Below are 15,171 nucleotides of genomic sequence, written 5' to 3'. Positions count from 1 at the left end.
TCAATACATTTTAATGCTTAAAGTCATTATTTTATGCAGAAACAATAGGCAGGAATACCATAATAGTCCTGCTCATAAACATTAGATACTATCCTGTCCTGTTTGGATTTTACACACAAAAGCTCTTATTGTAATAAAAGTTCAAATGTAATGAAAAATAAAAAGTAAATTCCTCATCTGAGAAGATGCAACAAGAGAACAAATGCAGCAATACTTTACAAGAACCCAGCTTTTACTATTATAAAAGGGATTTACAGCTGTATTCAGAATGCTCCTGTGTTCATAAATAATATTTTCTCATAAATAATATTTTCTCATAATTTTCCATGAATGATCTTTTCTTTTTTTTAAAAAAATTGCTTACCTAGAAAAAAACATGAAGGTATAAAAGAGAGACTAAGAACAAATGTACATGGGAGCCAGTCATAGCATACAGGAATATCAGCTTATGAATTACGTACACTTTTGTACCCTTTAGCAATGTGTAACACTCAATTAAATGCCCTGCTAAATAACTGGGTGGCCATCTGTTTTTACTTTAATTCTGTATCAGTGAGTACATTTCCTTCTCAGATCCATTTTCTTTTTTCTTTTTCAGAATTTGTAATTGAGTATGAAGATAACCTTCACGAGCCCAACGTGTGGAACTATCTGACAGAGGTCCCAGGCACTAAGGCCACAGCTCATCTCAAGCTTTCCCCCTATGTCCATTACTCATTCAGAGTGGTGGCAGTCAATGTGGTGGGCCATAGCAAGCACAGCATCCAATCCCAGCAGTATATTACTGACCCTGCTGGTTAGTGATCTCTATAAAGTGCTTCTTTTCTCAGACTGAACCAGAGTAAGTATAGTGAATTTCTGCTCTTACATCTTTTTTTATAGCACCTGATGAAAACCCGTCAAATGTAGAAGCTACTGGTACTGAACCCAAGAATTTAATTATAACTTGGAAGGTAAGAGAAAACATTTGATTTTAATGCTTGATATCTCTATAACTTCTTATCTTTATGTGCTCATCTGTATTCTTTTTTTTAGAATATTGTTCTTATTTAGCTTTGTTTTGTGCTTTGCTGGCAGTGTGTCATAAAGCTTCTGCATGTCATTAATTTACAGAGTTCTCCCTTTCTATTTGGTTGCCAAATCAAACATAATATGCATTCTCTTTCTTTTTATTTTTCCTTATTTGTTCTTTTGCAGCTTACTTATTTAGGCTGGTCTCCAATAAAAGTTTTTAATATGAATGCTGACCAATTTTTTTTAGGTTTTAGAATCCTTTGCTGTTAACTTGCCTTATCATACAATTTAAATTAGATCATTTATTTTAAAGAAAAATAATAATGTTTAAAAATGCTTGAAGCTTAAACAGGGTACAGTCAATTTTTTCTCAATCAGATCAGCTGTTTTCTGAAGTGACGTAACTTTCAGGATGTAGAACACATCATTTTAAGCTTTAATGATAAATCCTCTCTTGGATTCAAACATTATTTACCTTGATCATTAAAAACAGCAAAAACTGTTGCAATAACACACAAGGAATTTATAGTGATAAGGAAATTGAATGGTTACCGGTTGTATTTTAGTATTTTCTTATCATATAGTGCTTAGCATTCTTTCTGGTTTTACATTCATAGAATCAGTTATAGAATGACCATGTCCATCCCTTCTTATGATGGCATATTTGCGAATTAGCCAGTAGTCAATTTTTTTATTGTGAAATTTAGAGAATATGTTAATCCTACGAGAAAAATATGTGAAAAAGTCAGATAAATATCAGGCAATATCAATGCTGGAGTTGAATTAAGTGGGTAAAGTGATCCATTAATATCAAGGCTCCATAATAGCTCCATATTGTTATCTGTAGAGATATATTGGGAATTATCGTTTTCCTCCCATGTTGTTTATTGCATACATAGGTATAAATAATGTGCACATGAAAAAATCACAAGAACCCTACTGTACATTACAGTAGAATAGGAGTACACCTTGGTCATAATGGTTTCATAAAAGACAATACACAGGAAACTTACGTTACACTACTGTTTCATTTTCCTAAAGAAAGGGAATTGTTGTATTAAAGAAACATTAACTCAGATTTTTTATTTCTGAGTTAAAAAAATACTTAACACATATGATTGTCCAGTCCTAAGAAGTCTTTCAACACTGGGTTTATTGGGTACAAATTACCTACAGTATATTGTACATCTTGGGATTACCTCTGCTGCTGAAATGAAAACGATGGTGTAAATTAGGCAACAAGCTGCATTATAGGTATCAAAAGTAAACAATGAGGTTTTCACAAATGCAGCAGTTATATTTAATACATGTGAAACATGACAGTTTTGTGATTATTTTGGTATGTCTCAGGATCTGAATGAAAATATTCCTAGTGCACCATTTATAATCTCATTTGCTTCCTTATTGCAGCCTTTGACAGGGTTACAGTCAAATGGGCCTGGACTTCAGTATAAAGTTATATGGAGACAGAAGGATGTGGATAAAGACTGGGACTCTGTCACTGTTGCAAATGTTTCTAGGTTTGTAGTTTCGGAGACACCAACCTTTGTCCCTTATGAGGTGAAGGTACAAGCTGTAAATGACTATGGAAGTGCTCCTGAGCCATCAACTGTCATTGGATACTCAGGAGAAGATTGTGAGTACTCTTTTCTTATACCGATAAAACATAAAGTAAAAGACGTTGGAACACATCAATATGTGACTCTGGCTTATCTAGCCTCATAGTTGAAGAGCCTTGAATCTTTGTAGTATTACAAAATCAGGCAGAGTAAGCATATCACACACAATGCTGCTGCAGTTGTATTAGCATCGCAAATGCCTAGGAATGCTTCAATCAATCAATCAGAGTTTATTTATCAAATGCACAACGATACAGCGTGCGGCAGAAATTGCTGGCAATTAAATGTCTTTTCTGTGAGCTCACGGGGGGGAACATAAAATAAAAATTACAAAATTAAAAGTTACAGAACAAGGTTACATAATAAGAGTGCAATATAAATTGAATTAAAAACTCAATATAAATAGAACTGCTACATATACAGGGTGTATGCAATGCATTATGTCCAAATAGTACAAGATGCAGTATGCCAAATGCTGTACTGTATGTCCATGTAACCTGACCATTTAACAAAGACCATTAGGGGTGGTTGCTGAAGGTGACTGCAGCTTGTCTGTTTAGCAGTCTTAATGTGTGGTGGTAGAAGCTGTTCCGTAATCTGTTGGTCTTTGACTGAATGCTTCGATACCGTTTAACGGATAGTAGGAGAGAAAACAGTTTATGACTTGGATGGCTGAGGTAATTGAGAATAGAGCTGGCTTTCTTAAGACATCTAGCTGAGTAGATATCCTGGATGTTTGATAGCTCACTGCCGCTAATGAGCTCTGCTGACTTCACCACTCTGCAGTATTTTGCGATCCAGGATGGAGCAGCTCTCATACCAAGCAGTGATGCAGCCAGTCAGTAAACTCTCAATAGTGCACCTGTAGAAGTTGGTCTGGATATGTGTTGGAATGCCAAACTTCTTTAGCCTGTGGAGATAGAATAGGTGCTGCCATGCTGTTTTGACCATGATGTTGATGTAGTGAGCCCAGGTTAAGTCCTCTGTGATGTAAACTCCCAGAAACTTAAAACCACTGACCCTCTTCACTGCAGTCCTGTTGATGAGGATAAGTGTGTAACCTCCTCCCTGATGTTTCCTATAATCCACAATCATCTTCTTAGTCTTACTGAGAGGTTGTTATCCTGGCACCATGCTGCCAGGTTTTAAACCTCCTCCCTGTACGCAGACTCCTTACCATCTGTGATCAGGCCGATGACTGTTGTATCATTCACAAACTTAATGATGAAGTTTGAGTTATGCCTGGCGACACAATCATGGGTAAATAAGGAATAGAGGAGAGGGCTAAGTACACAGCCATGGGGGGCTCCAGTGTTTAGAGTCAACGTAGAGGATATGTTGGTGCCCACCCTCGCCACCTTTGGACGTCCCATCAGGAAGTCCAGGATCCAATTACAGTAGAGGTGTTCAGTCCCAGGTCCTGGAGTTTGCTGACAAGCTTTGAGGGCACTATGGTGTTAAATGCTGAGCTGTAATCAACAAACAGCATTCTCACATATGTTAATTTCTTATCCAAATGTGAATGAGCAGTATGGAGGGCAGTGGGGATCCTCTGTTGATCTGTTCTGGTGATATGCAAATTGCAGTGGGTCCAGGGAGCCAGGCAATGAAGAGGTGACGTCTCAGTATAGTGACAGGGACAGTATTCTGTAAAATACTGTAGGTGCCGTCCTTTGGATGAGACATAAAACTGAGGTCCTGACTCTTTGAGGTCATTAAAAATCCCAGGGCATTTCATGAAAAGAGTAGGGGTGTAACCCCTGTGTCCTGGCAAAATTTCCCATTGGCCTTTACCAATCATGGCCTCCTAATAATTCCCATCTATGAATTGGCTTCATCACTCTGTTTTCCTCCCCACTGATAGCCGATGTGTGGTGAGCATACTGGCACACTATGGATGCCGGGTACATGCTGCACATTGGTGGTGGTTGAGGGGAGTCCCCATTATCTGTCAAGTGCTTTGAGTGGAGTGTCCATAAAAGCACTATAAAAGTGTAAGGACTTAATATTATTTTTTTCAATATTTATTTTTTTTTTAAATTGAATTCCTTTGAGAAGTAAGACTAAGATATTTATATCAGATATCAATCTATGGTAACTTCCAGAGAATTAAATCAATTTTCCTGCCTCACAAAAGAGGTGATCTGGACAAAGCAAGTAAATTTAAGAAAAACAACCTGCTAAGACCATGTTACTATAACAATATAGCAATAAGCCCCATTGTCATTTGATAGTGATTAAATAATTCGAGAAAACATATAATTTTGAAGGATTTACAGTATATGTGAGATGTTAAAGATATGTATTTTGTATTTTAGTCATTGGATTTTTCATTATAGCAATAAAATTGGCTATTTTGCAGTGCCAATGGTCTCCCCTGAGAATGTGGATGTACGAGCACTGAACAGCACACTTGCAGAAGTTCATTGGGATCCAATTCCTCCAGAAAGTGTTCGAGGTCGATTGAAAGGATATAAGGTATGCAAGTAAATAAAAAATGTTATTCCATTGCTGAGATTGAATTTTATTTTAAGATGTAGTAAGAATGAAGTAAGATGAGGAATGTTCACCATTTGTTTTTGTTCCATTCTGCTTTTTGGAATTTAAACAAATGTATTTTGTATTTCAAACTGAAATAAGTTATTCCTCACTAATCAAACAGGTAATCACATTGACATAATCTTTGTCAAGTCTGATCTTTAAGAAGTCAGAATTGTTCAGTAAGATATTAATAATTGGATTATCCATATAATTAATAAATTAATCAAAAACAATAAATTAATTGCTTATAGTTGCTTTTAGTTGACTTTTAATTATTCTAAAACATACACAGCAAAGCCTGTGTGATCTTTAAATCTTTTGAATGTCTGTGATCACCTGAAACCAATTTTCATGAGTAAATTCTATTTTTTTTATTATGTTGTCCTTTTCACATTTACATATTTTTTACAGATTTATTACTGGAAGGAGAGAAGTTTATCCAAACAGAATCCCCAACATGAAGAGCAACAGATTTTGACATTCACTGGAAACAAGACTCATGGGAAGTTACCTGGGCTACACCCTTTCAGCCTCTATACATTGAATGTCAGAGCCTTCAATGGAAAAGGGGAGGGACCATCTAGTCCCAATCAGCAGTTTGAAACTCCAGAAGGAGGTATGGTTATGGCTGAGAGCTTGGTAGTAAGAAAATTATTTCATTAAGTTATTCAGACCAAAATACAGCAACAGTGTTCTTCGGTGTAGTGACATATACTGTAAAATGTAATGATGTCTAATGCATATTTAATGCATTGTCAGGTTATTTTAAGATTTTTTTCTTAAAAGAAACAGAGGGAATAAATAAGTGTTGGGGGAATATTACTTGAACAAGTAATCCCTTAAAGTAACTTGTGCAAGAGAATACTATTTTCAAATTAAGAATCAGTTATTTTAAAATGAAATGCATTATTTAACATAGTAACCATACACATACTACATAGATCACTATAATTGATGAATTATTAAAATTATTTCTTCCCCAACTTCTTGTTAATTTTAAGAAGTAATATTTAACATAAGTAAAGTGTAACTGCAAATAATTACTTTTTTAAAAGTAGCTTGCCTCAAAACCGGAAGAATTTCTTGGATCAAGTCGTTACTAGCAACCAAATAAGTTAGACAGGGCTCTGGCCTCTGGTTATGTGCATACTTTATAACTGTATGTTTTCATGTAATTTTAGAATGTGATTAAAACTAATTAAAGTTAATTTAGTTTTCTAATTTGCCTTTCATTATGCCTATTTCAGTATGCCATCACCTCTCATTTCTCATGCAGTTGTAAACATCTCAACATAGTAGAAACCAAAGAAACTTGAAACAGACACACCTAACTATACACCAATATGGCTATTCTGTTTCTGAATAATACCGATTGACAAGTAATTGTATAGTGAAAAATAACATTTACTTTACTGGGCTGAAATTAGGACTGAAAATAGAAAATTAATATTTTTTTTTGCCTTTTCTGTTCAAACTTGAATGAACAGTTATGGGTTTAGCATGCAATGATTTTGAAACAATTTGTTTCAATTTAAAGCTTTACACTAATATTCCAGTACCTGAACCTAATTCGTTCAAACAAACTGTTTGGAAGGTGGTAGATCGGAAATCGAAATGAAAAATTCCATTATTTCTTATGGGGAAAATTCCACCCCCTTCCAAAGCAAAGAGTTCACTCAAACACCACTCTAAACATATAATACCATACAGAACATTATAGCAAGCTTAGTGAACAATGCAGTTCTACTCAAATAAGCCAACTATAGCTATAAAATAATTAATGATAACATATTTAAATTTTTCATTCTTTCGTAGTAGATTGCTATCCAAGAGATCGGCTAGAACGATGTGCATACTGTTGTTGACTATTACGCAAAAAAATATTTTTCTCTTCCTTAAATGACAAGAAGACAGCACGGGGTTTCACTGTGAATGTAAACAAAGCACTGCTGCCTTACTGTGACCTTAACCACAATGTCTTGCACCCGCGCAGAAACAGACAGCTGTTCGGTGGTGCTGAATCCAGATGTTCGCAATAGGTTCTCGGCCAAAACTGGCCACTTTTGAACATCAAAGTTTGGATTAGCAAAATTCCGTTCCTATGATGAATTACAATGTTCAGATTAGCGAAAAGTCATATACCGACCATTCTTATACTAGGGTATGAGTGTATTCGAATTAATGAAGAGTGGTTTGTTTTGTTTTAATCCTTTACATACTATTTGTTATCAACTTATTTTTTTTTCAAGTTCCTGGTACTCCTACATATTTGAAGATTACAAATGCAGTGCTTGACTCTTTGACCTTGGAGTGGGGCCCACCTTTTGATCGCAATGGAATTTTGACAGGTTACACACTGAAGTACCAGCCAAGTGAGTTTGGTCATTGACAACATTGTTCTTGGAGCGAATTTTTCTTTTTTGCAGTTGTAATGTTACACATAAACTGTGTTCTCTCCATACCAGTACTGCAGTGAAAAAATAAAACTGTTGACCAAATATCTTGCCTAAGAAAATGCAGATGCATTTGAAAATGTCTAAATCAGTGAAGGGTAAATTGGCACTGAAACACAATTTAATGGCTATGTCATTTTGGAGGATAAAGTAGACGAAAGTCGTGAAAGAAACATCTGTTATACTGAGACACAAGCCTTTTATCTAAGAATCCTATGGAATAACTGTTCTGAAATCAGAGAGGATTCACATTGCCTATGAACAGACAGTATGAATAATTTTATATGCCATAAACGTCTGTCCATTTTTTAGCAGCCAGTATAATGACACTTGAAATATTGAAGTGGCAGAAAAATATAATAAAAGGCATTTTATTGCTCAGTTGTAAGTTCAGCTTACATTTTGCCTTAAGTGATATTGAATGAGGGTTAATTTACAGAAAGGCATTCAGACAACAAAAATATGTATTACAGCTTTGCAGTGCTGAGTTGCAGAAACTGTTTTGAGAATCAAATATCACCTTAACCATGTTCAAGGACATGTATGTCTTAAGGACAGGACATTTGGGGGCTGTAAATGGGCAGAGAGGTGGCTCTGTGGCTAAGGATCTGCGCCTGTGACTGAAAGGTTGCCGGTTCAAATCCCACGGCCAGCAGAGGAATCCTACTCCGTTGGGCCCCTGAGCAAGGCCCTTAACCCCAACTGCTCCAGGGGTGCTGTACAATGGCAGACCCTGCGCTCTGACCCCAAGCTTCTCTCCCTGTCTGTGTCTCCTTGGAGAAAAAAAAAGCTGGGGTATGCGAAAAGATGAATTCCTAATGCAAGAAATTGTAGAGGGCTAATAAAGAAACATTATTATTAAAGTCCAGGTCTTTTAAGGCATCCCATGACCACATGAGTTTCCAGTTTTCACACTTTTTAATAATCAAGTGACATTTCTTTATATCTTGTGAGGTGTAATGTTGTTCACTTACACTATTCATTTTTGACCGTTCTTTGTATAAGCTTTTATCATTTTATATATACTGTAAGTACAGCGAATTACAATCTAAGCAGAAATAGAGAATTGCGGGAAAGAAATGTTAAATGTTGATGTGTTTATGGTGTAGCTACAAGATACCCCTTGGTTTTCTGAAATAAATGGGTTGTAATAAAATGTTGCTAATCCCATTAAACCTTTTCTTTGAAGTTAACAGCACCAATGAACTTGGGCCTCTGAAAACAATTTTCATACCTGCAAATGAAACCAATTGGACACTGAGTAACCTGAAGTATAACACTTACTACAAATTTTACTTAAATGCCCATACCGTAATAGGAGCAGGACCGACAAAAACAGAAGAGGCAGCAACAATTATGGATGAAGGTAAGTTAGGTGACAAGCTTTTTTGGAAAATAATACCTTTAAAAATATTTTTTGGTGGTTGGTATCTATGTAACACTAGCATTTTAATTCTGGTCTCATACGCTATATATCTTAGAATTTTGCTACAGTAGTTACATGTTAACATTTTCTTAAACAATGAGTGTATTCACCCAGAGTAAATGTGATTTCAAGATGCTTATTGCTATATTTCCAAATCTGTTATCTTAAAGAATGTCTTCTTATTTGAAGTGATCTTTTTGGATGTTTACAATGCAGTTAATGCAGGCATGCTTAAGTCTTACTCTCATGTAGTGTTATTATGGTTCAGAAATGTTTTTGATTTGAAAAAGTAAATTGTTCAAAGAAAACTTAACTATCTTAAGAAAATGAATGACAGAAAAAACATGTGAAGCATCTTTCTGTATATACAGATCTAGCCATTCAGGATACATGATGGATAATGCGCCATACTGCAAATTGCGTACTTCATTACAACGTGTGGTAACACAATAAACCTTTTTATTTTTTTCTAAAAATCTAATGTGGGACTGCACTGCTTTGGTAAACCGCCAGTTGGTGCAGTGAATATTTAATGTGGCGTGTGGGCTGTCACATGAAATGCCTGGCTACGAATTCCAGCCAATGCCCGGCCCTGTGGGGAAAATCTTTGTCCCATAATAAAATGTAAATTATATACGATATTTGACATCTTTATTAATTTTATATATCATAGTATGTTAAATATTAAATTTATATTAAAAATAAATGTAAAGCTGTTTCAAAAACAGAATTACTCAGCAGGATATATAAGAATAGTTTGTTGTTGTAGGCCATTGTGAGGGCGATATTTTCTTTAGGTTAACATAAGCATTTAAATAATCTATATCTGCCTTAATGCTAATTTAAATAAAAAATCATTTGGAATCTTAATTTTATTTAAGATAATAAATTATAAAAAATATATATTATATATACTATAATGACTTTAAAACCATATGGTATCATACTATATTTAAGGATGAATAAACACAATTAGTGCAGTAAAAAGCAAAAGAGTCAGGTTCTCCTGTGCCACTGTAGTGGTGCTGAAAAAAAGTGCTTCATCTCGGGAACCAAAGCAGCACAAAAAGCACAACTTTAACAGTGCTACTTTATACAGCACAAAGAGAGCACATCATACTAATTAAAAATCTATACATTTCCTATAGCTGTTCATCATTTCTTGCATCAGTTTTGACTGGTTTTAGCCCGTTCCTCTTTACAAAACTATTTTAACTTGGTGATGTTTGAGGACAGTGAATTGGAGTGCTGTGCAGGACTGTTCCCATGTTTGTGGCATCACCTCTGTGTCACGATTGTAGTCCCTCCTCCTTAAGGGCGCTCCGGCTCTTTTCACTTTGGATATAATTCTGTGCACCTGCCCCTTGTTCCAGCCTCCTTCCCGTACCCCTGTGCCAGACACTCAGTCAGTTCCGTGCTCTGCATCTGGTTTCCATATCGTGCGATCCCGGGACCTGGTTGTGCCTGGCTCCTTTATGTTTTTAAGTTTCACTGCCTGTTCCGGTTCCCCTTGCCAGTTCCGACCCTGGTTCTTGTTTTTAAATCCCTTGTCTTGGATGGATCACCTGGCCATGGACTTTTGCCCGTATTTTGGATTCGCCTATGTATTTTGGATTCTTTGGATTGTTTGCCTCGGCCACACCTTCCCCGTACACCAGCGCACCTAGGACACGCCCCCGTCTTCATTCCCGTCCTCTGCATGACTTTTTCCCCAGTGTATCCTCACTACATCGGATTGTGTCGTCACAGGGTCCGGAAAGAACTGTTTCGTGACACTCTGATAAATTCACTCATTTTAGTAAGGGTCTCCGAGAAACAACGATCAGCATAGAAATAAAAAAAAGAAAAACCTGTTGATAAATTTGTGCAATTATCTGTCAGTCTAGTAACAACAACTAACCTAATCCACAAAAAACGTCTAAATCAATGTATCGTTCACTTTTTCCATTGCTTTCTCTATTGGCTTGGTCAAAGTTTGAGTAAATTAGCAACGGTAAATAACCTTGGCCCAAGGTAGGTTATTTTTGTGATTTCCTGTATATTGCACTCAATACCGAGATCGCAAAATCTTTCAGGTTCAGTTTCTCCTCAAGTGTAGCAAACATGTTAAAACTACCATAAACAAATTTAGGAAAACTAATTAATCTGGTCATTTGAGCACCAGAGAGTAAGCCAGCAGTTGTATCACCTTTTTGAGCCACAACTTACAGCCCACTGAAGCTAAGTAAGTGTGAGCCTGTTCAGTACCTGGATGGAGGATCACAGCCCTCAGTGAATCTCATTGCAGAACAGGACTCAGAGAAAGTGTGTCATGTGATCCGTCCATATTCATTCATGTATTTTTAATAATTTGAAACTAATTACGTATAACTATTGTGGTATATATAATTAATAATGTAGTATATAACATGTATTATAAATAATTAGAAAATAATTACATATAAATATTGTGGTGTATATTATCAATATCCATCTTGTGGTATTTATATAACATATCCAAAATACTATATACATATTTGATTTAAATATTACAGAAAGTCTTTATTTCTTAAAATCAGAACTAGCACATTGGCCAGGAAGCAAACCCAAGACCTTCTAGCTCACATGTGAAAATGCTACCACTGAACCAAAGTGACACTCAGGTTGAATAATTTTTTTAGCAATCTTTATGTTTTTCACTGCGACAATCATGCTAGGAAATGTAATTAAAATAAGAACATCATAAACACACAAAATGTTTCCAAAATAACCACAGGTGACAAGTTAAATTAGATTAAGTATGAAGAAAGTGGAATGCCTTCCCACAACCACCTACAGTAAATACATTTATATTCATAAATTAATATTGTTAACTATTGCCATTCAGAAACTCATTTAAGTATATAAAATAAGTATATAAAAAGTATTATTGTTGGAGGAAACTCATGTTTTCACTATCTTATGTACCACAAGTGCCACTTATCAATCATCTTTGGCCAGTGAATCACAAAAATGAATGGAGTTTTTATAACAAAAGTTCTGGAGGGATGACAACAACCACGCTCAATCGTACCCAGCTGTCAGTAATTAACAATCACTCCCATCATCCTTCCTCCACCAAACGCTATAAATACCAACGTAATTTCCTACTCTCCCTCGCGTGTGACTTTTGTATCCCACCTTCACCCCAACTCCACCTCTGCAGCGACCCCTTGGTTATACTGCGGGGGGGGTCCTGGCCTCCTTGTCCTATGGCCAGGAGGTCGGACCTCGGCCAAGCAGGTTAAGCCAAAATCCACTCCATAATAATTCATCACTCTTTGATTTTGGGCGTTGTCATTCCTAGTGAAAGTAAGAAATGAGTTATGAGGTTTTAATGTGCATTCTGAATGGCTACATCTGTATGCAGTACCATACCTTAAATACAGTGTACATTTGCATGATAATGAAAATACACTTGATCAGTATCCCCATAGTAACTACTGTAATTTTACATAAATCATAAATTTAAGGCAATCAAATCTCAAGTGGCTGTTAATGAACTGCTTTTAACACTTTACCTTCAAAGAGAAAATCCTACATTCTGTCACCATTTTGTGCTGAGCTGATTGTCATCAGATGCTATAAAATTACTAAAGTGAGGTCACACAGGTGAAGTGTTTAGGTCAACAGCATAATTTCCTCGGCATTTAAGATGCCAATAGCAGTTGTGTGATTTAAGAATGCTTCAAAACTACGAAATACATGATTTTCAGTGCTTTCTGTACTTATTCTGTGTACACTATGTGTAATTGTTATGTAGTTTTTGGTGTTTTGTTTTTTGTTATATAGTTAGTTTGTGTCTTCCCTTTATAGAAAATTGTTTTATTTTGAATGCTTTAAGACGGAGGGGTTTCATCTGATTGCTGTTTCATCGTAAGGATCTTGTCTGGTGTATGTTGCCTATATTTCTCTCTCTTTCCCATTTTCTCATGACATTAGAGCTTATGGTCCATATTCTTTTTGAATCACATTTTTGAATCACAGTACTAATTAATAGTGTGAGGAAACCAATATCATTATCTGATGTATCTGACTGATACAGTAAGAGTCAAACTACTCCTGTCAAGCTGTGTACCAAACATAAAGTACATTACATATAGTACAGCAACAATAACAGCAAGGGAACAGGTCTGATACACACACCAAACACCCACAAATCCCCAGAGCCCCCAACTGTGGGACGCTCATTCCTCTCTGTATCCCCTGACAAGGGATATGAGGGGACCTTTCTGCATGTGGATAGATCTCAGTTTGTACTAGCCCACTAGGTGTCTCTCTACTCACACTCGCCTTGACTCCTGCATGCAGAGCCCCCTCACAGGGAACTATTTACACCCATAAATCTGTTTATTATTACAATCTGTTACAATCAATGCAAATGTAAGCATCTATTAATATGGGGCTCCATATCCATTACAGTATAATACAGTATATGACAATATAACATATGGGAAAAATTTAAATCTCATCTTCTAATTTCAAATTATCAAATTATTCAAATTTATCAACTAAATATGTAGAGACCTGGACTGAAAGACAAGAGGTTAAAATTCTGACAGTTAAATTCAGTTTTATGATCTGCACTCATTTATGTACATGAAAGTGTATTTCCTTTTTTAAACTGTTGAAAGCTAATGAAAATGCAATAATAAGTGATTGTATAAGTGCAATAATTTAGTGAGCTAGATGTATTCTGGGTGCAACGTTACTGTTGTTTTGCAGAGAAGATCTATCATCTTGTTGCAGAAGCACAGCCTGTAGATCAGGCTGATTTACTAGAAGAGACATTGGAAGAATCATTGCACATGGATGAGGGAAATATCTTACCTAAATGTTAGTCTTTTCATTTGGTTTTCAGTCTTCTTACTTACGTACAATTGGCCAGACTAACACACACACATATATATATATTAAAATTTAAGACTTTGTCTGGGAAAATATGTTGTGTAATTGAACTGAATTTAGTTTTTAATTTTATCATATTGGCAGAGACCATATGCTGTTCTGCTTAATATACTGTACTGTATGTATAATGAGTTGTGTACATTCAGTGTTAAAGTAATCTTTTTTTTTTTGGTGTGTTCAGAGAATAATATGTATTTTACACTTGTAAAGAGATCTAAGGCTGCTTATTTAACCTTGTATTTTACATACAGTAAAGGCTGAACCCCCTCCATTGTTTGAGTGAAGCATCTTCTAGACTCTGGGTCCTTGATTAGTTTACATAATCAATCCACTGTACAGTAGTTCAAAAACTAATGTTTCAGTGTTTTCTAGTTTGACTGGTTTGTAGATCCTATTTTCCTAACTGGATTCAATTTGTTTATTTTCCTTCTTTAATTGTAAAGTATTCCAAAGAGATAAGAAATTATTATTACACAGTTTGCCTTACCTTACATGATTGATTGCTGACACTTGCATTGTAAATATTGTCCTTCAAATTGATTGACTCCTTTAGGAAAACAGGTACCATTTTGCAGTTTACTCTGTGTTGTCTTCCTGAATTTACATTGGTTCCCTTTGTTTCTATGTTTTTTTCAAAGCTCATTTTCTTCAGTCCGCAGTAGATGCGGGCAAAGGTAAAATCATAATGGAATCAAGTGATTGCATGTCATTGAATAAAATGATTTTTATTTTAAGAGAGAGCTTTGCTAATTTACCCTTAGAGAGGAAATCTGAATTTGCATGTACCTCTCTTTTAAAATTCTGTCCAAAGGCTTTTGCAGTGCATTGAAGTCACAGCTATGTATACATATTAGAAAACTACAATGTATTCTGTTCAAAACATTTCACATGCATTGACACAACACAAGTGGTAGTACCAACAAGTGACAAATCCTTCACATTAAGATGCTTTTGTAAAATGTTTCTTGCTAAATCTTTCTTTCAGTGATCTATATGTTTTAACTTTGTGTTCTACTTTAAGTATGTACCAGATAACGTCATTCATATCTAAAAATATAAATTTTTCTTTCAAAATTTTAGATTTTCTTGCTTGCTCATTAAGTAACTTGCATGACATTGTACGTATTGCATGCCTGCTACTTTCAAGTGTCTTTTACTGTCTTTCTAACTGTGTTCAATTGCCTGACATTCT

At 35.5% G+C, this 15,171-nt stretch overlaps 1 protein-coding gene across 20 annotated transcripts in view; it reads left to right on the top strand.

Annotated features, from left to right (window-relative positions):
- Positions 1–15,171, top strand: part of nrcama (neuronal cell adhesion molecule a) — a 122,037-nt gene that overhangs the window by 94,859 nt on the left and 12,007 nt on the right. For 12 of the 20 annotated variants that reach the window (XM_069192376.1, XM_069192382.1, XM_069192383.1 and 9 more), the window contains 8 exons: positions 599–796; positions 883–953; positions 2,425–2,650; positions 4,996–5,111; positions 5,586–5,790; positions 7,424–7,546; positions 8,817–8,993; positions 14,618–14,653. In XM_069192376.1, coding sequence (XP_069048477.1) covers positions 599–796; positions 883–953; positions 2,425–2,650; positions 4,996–5,111; positions 5,586–5,790; positions 7,424–7,546; positions 8,817–8,993; positions 14,618–14,653 — 1,152 coding nt within the window. The remainder of the gene's footprint in view (positions 1–598; positions 797–882; positions 954–2,424; positions 2,651–4,995; positions 5,112–5,585; positions 5,791–7,423; positions 7,547–8,816; positions 8,994–14,617; positions 14,654–15,171) is intronic. The other 8 variants (XM_069192389.1, XM_069192384.1, XM_069192385.1 and 5 more) reach the window with 1 other exon arrangement.

The sequence above is a fragment of the Lepisosteus oculatus genome, chromosome 7 (assembly GCF_040954835.1).
Source record: "Lepisosteus oculatus isolate fLepOcu1 chromosome 7, fLepOcu1.hap2, whole genome shotgun sequence".
NCBI lineage: Eukaryota > Metazoa > Chordata > Actinopteri > Semionotiformes > Lepisosteidae > Lepisosteus > Lepisosteus oculatus.
Note: the sequence above shows the minus strand (reverse complement) of the source record. Positions and strands in the feature narration are given on the sequence as shown.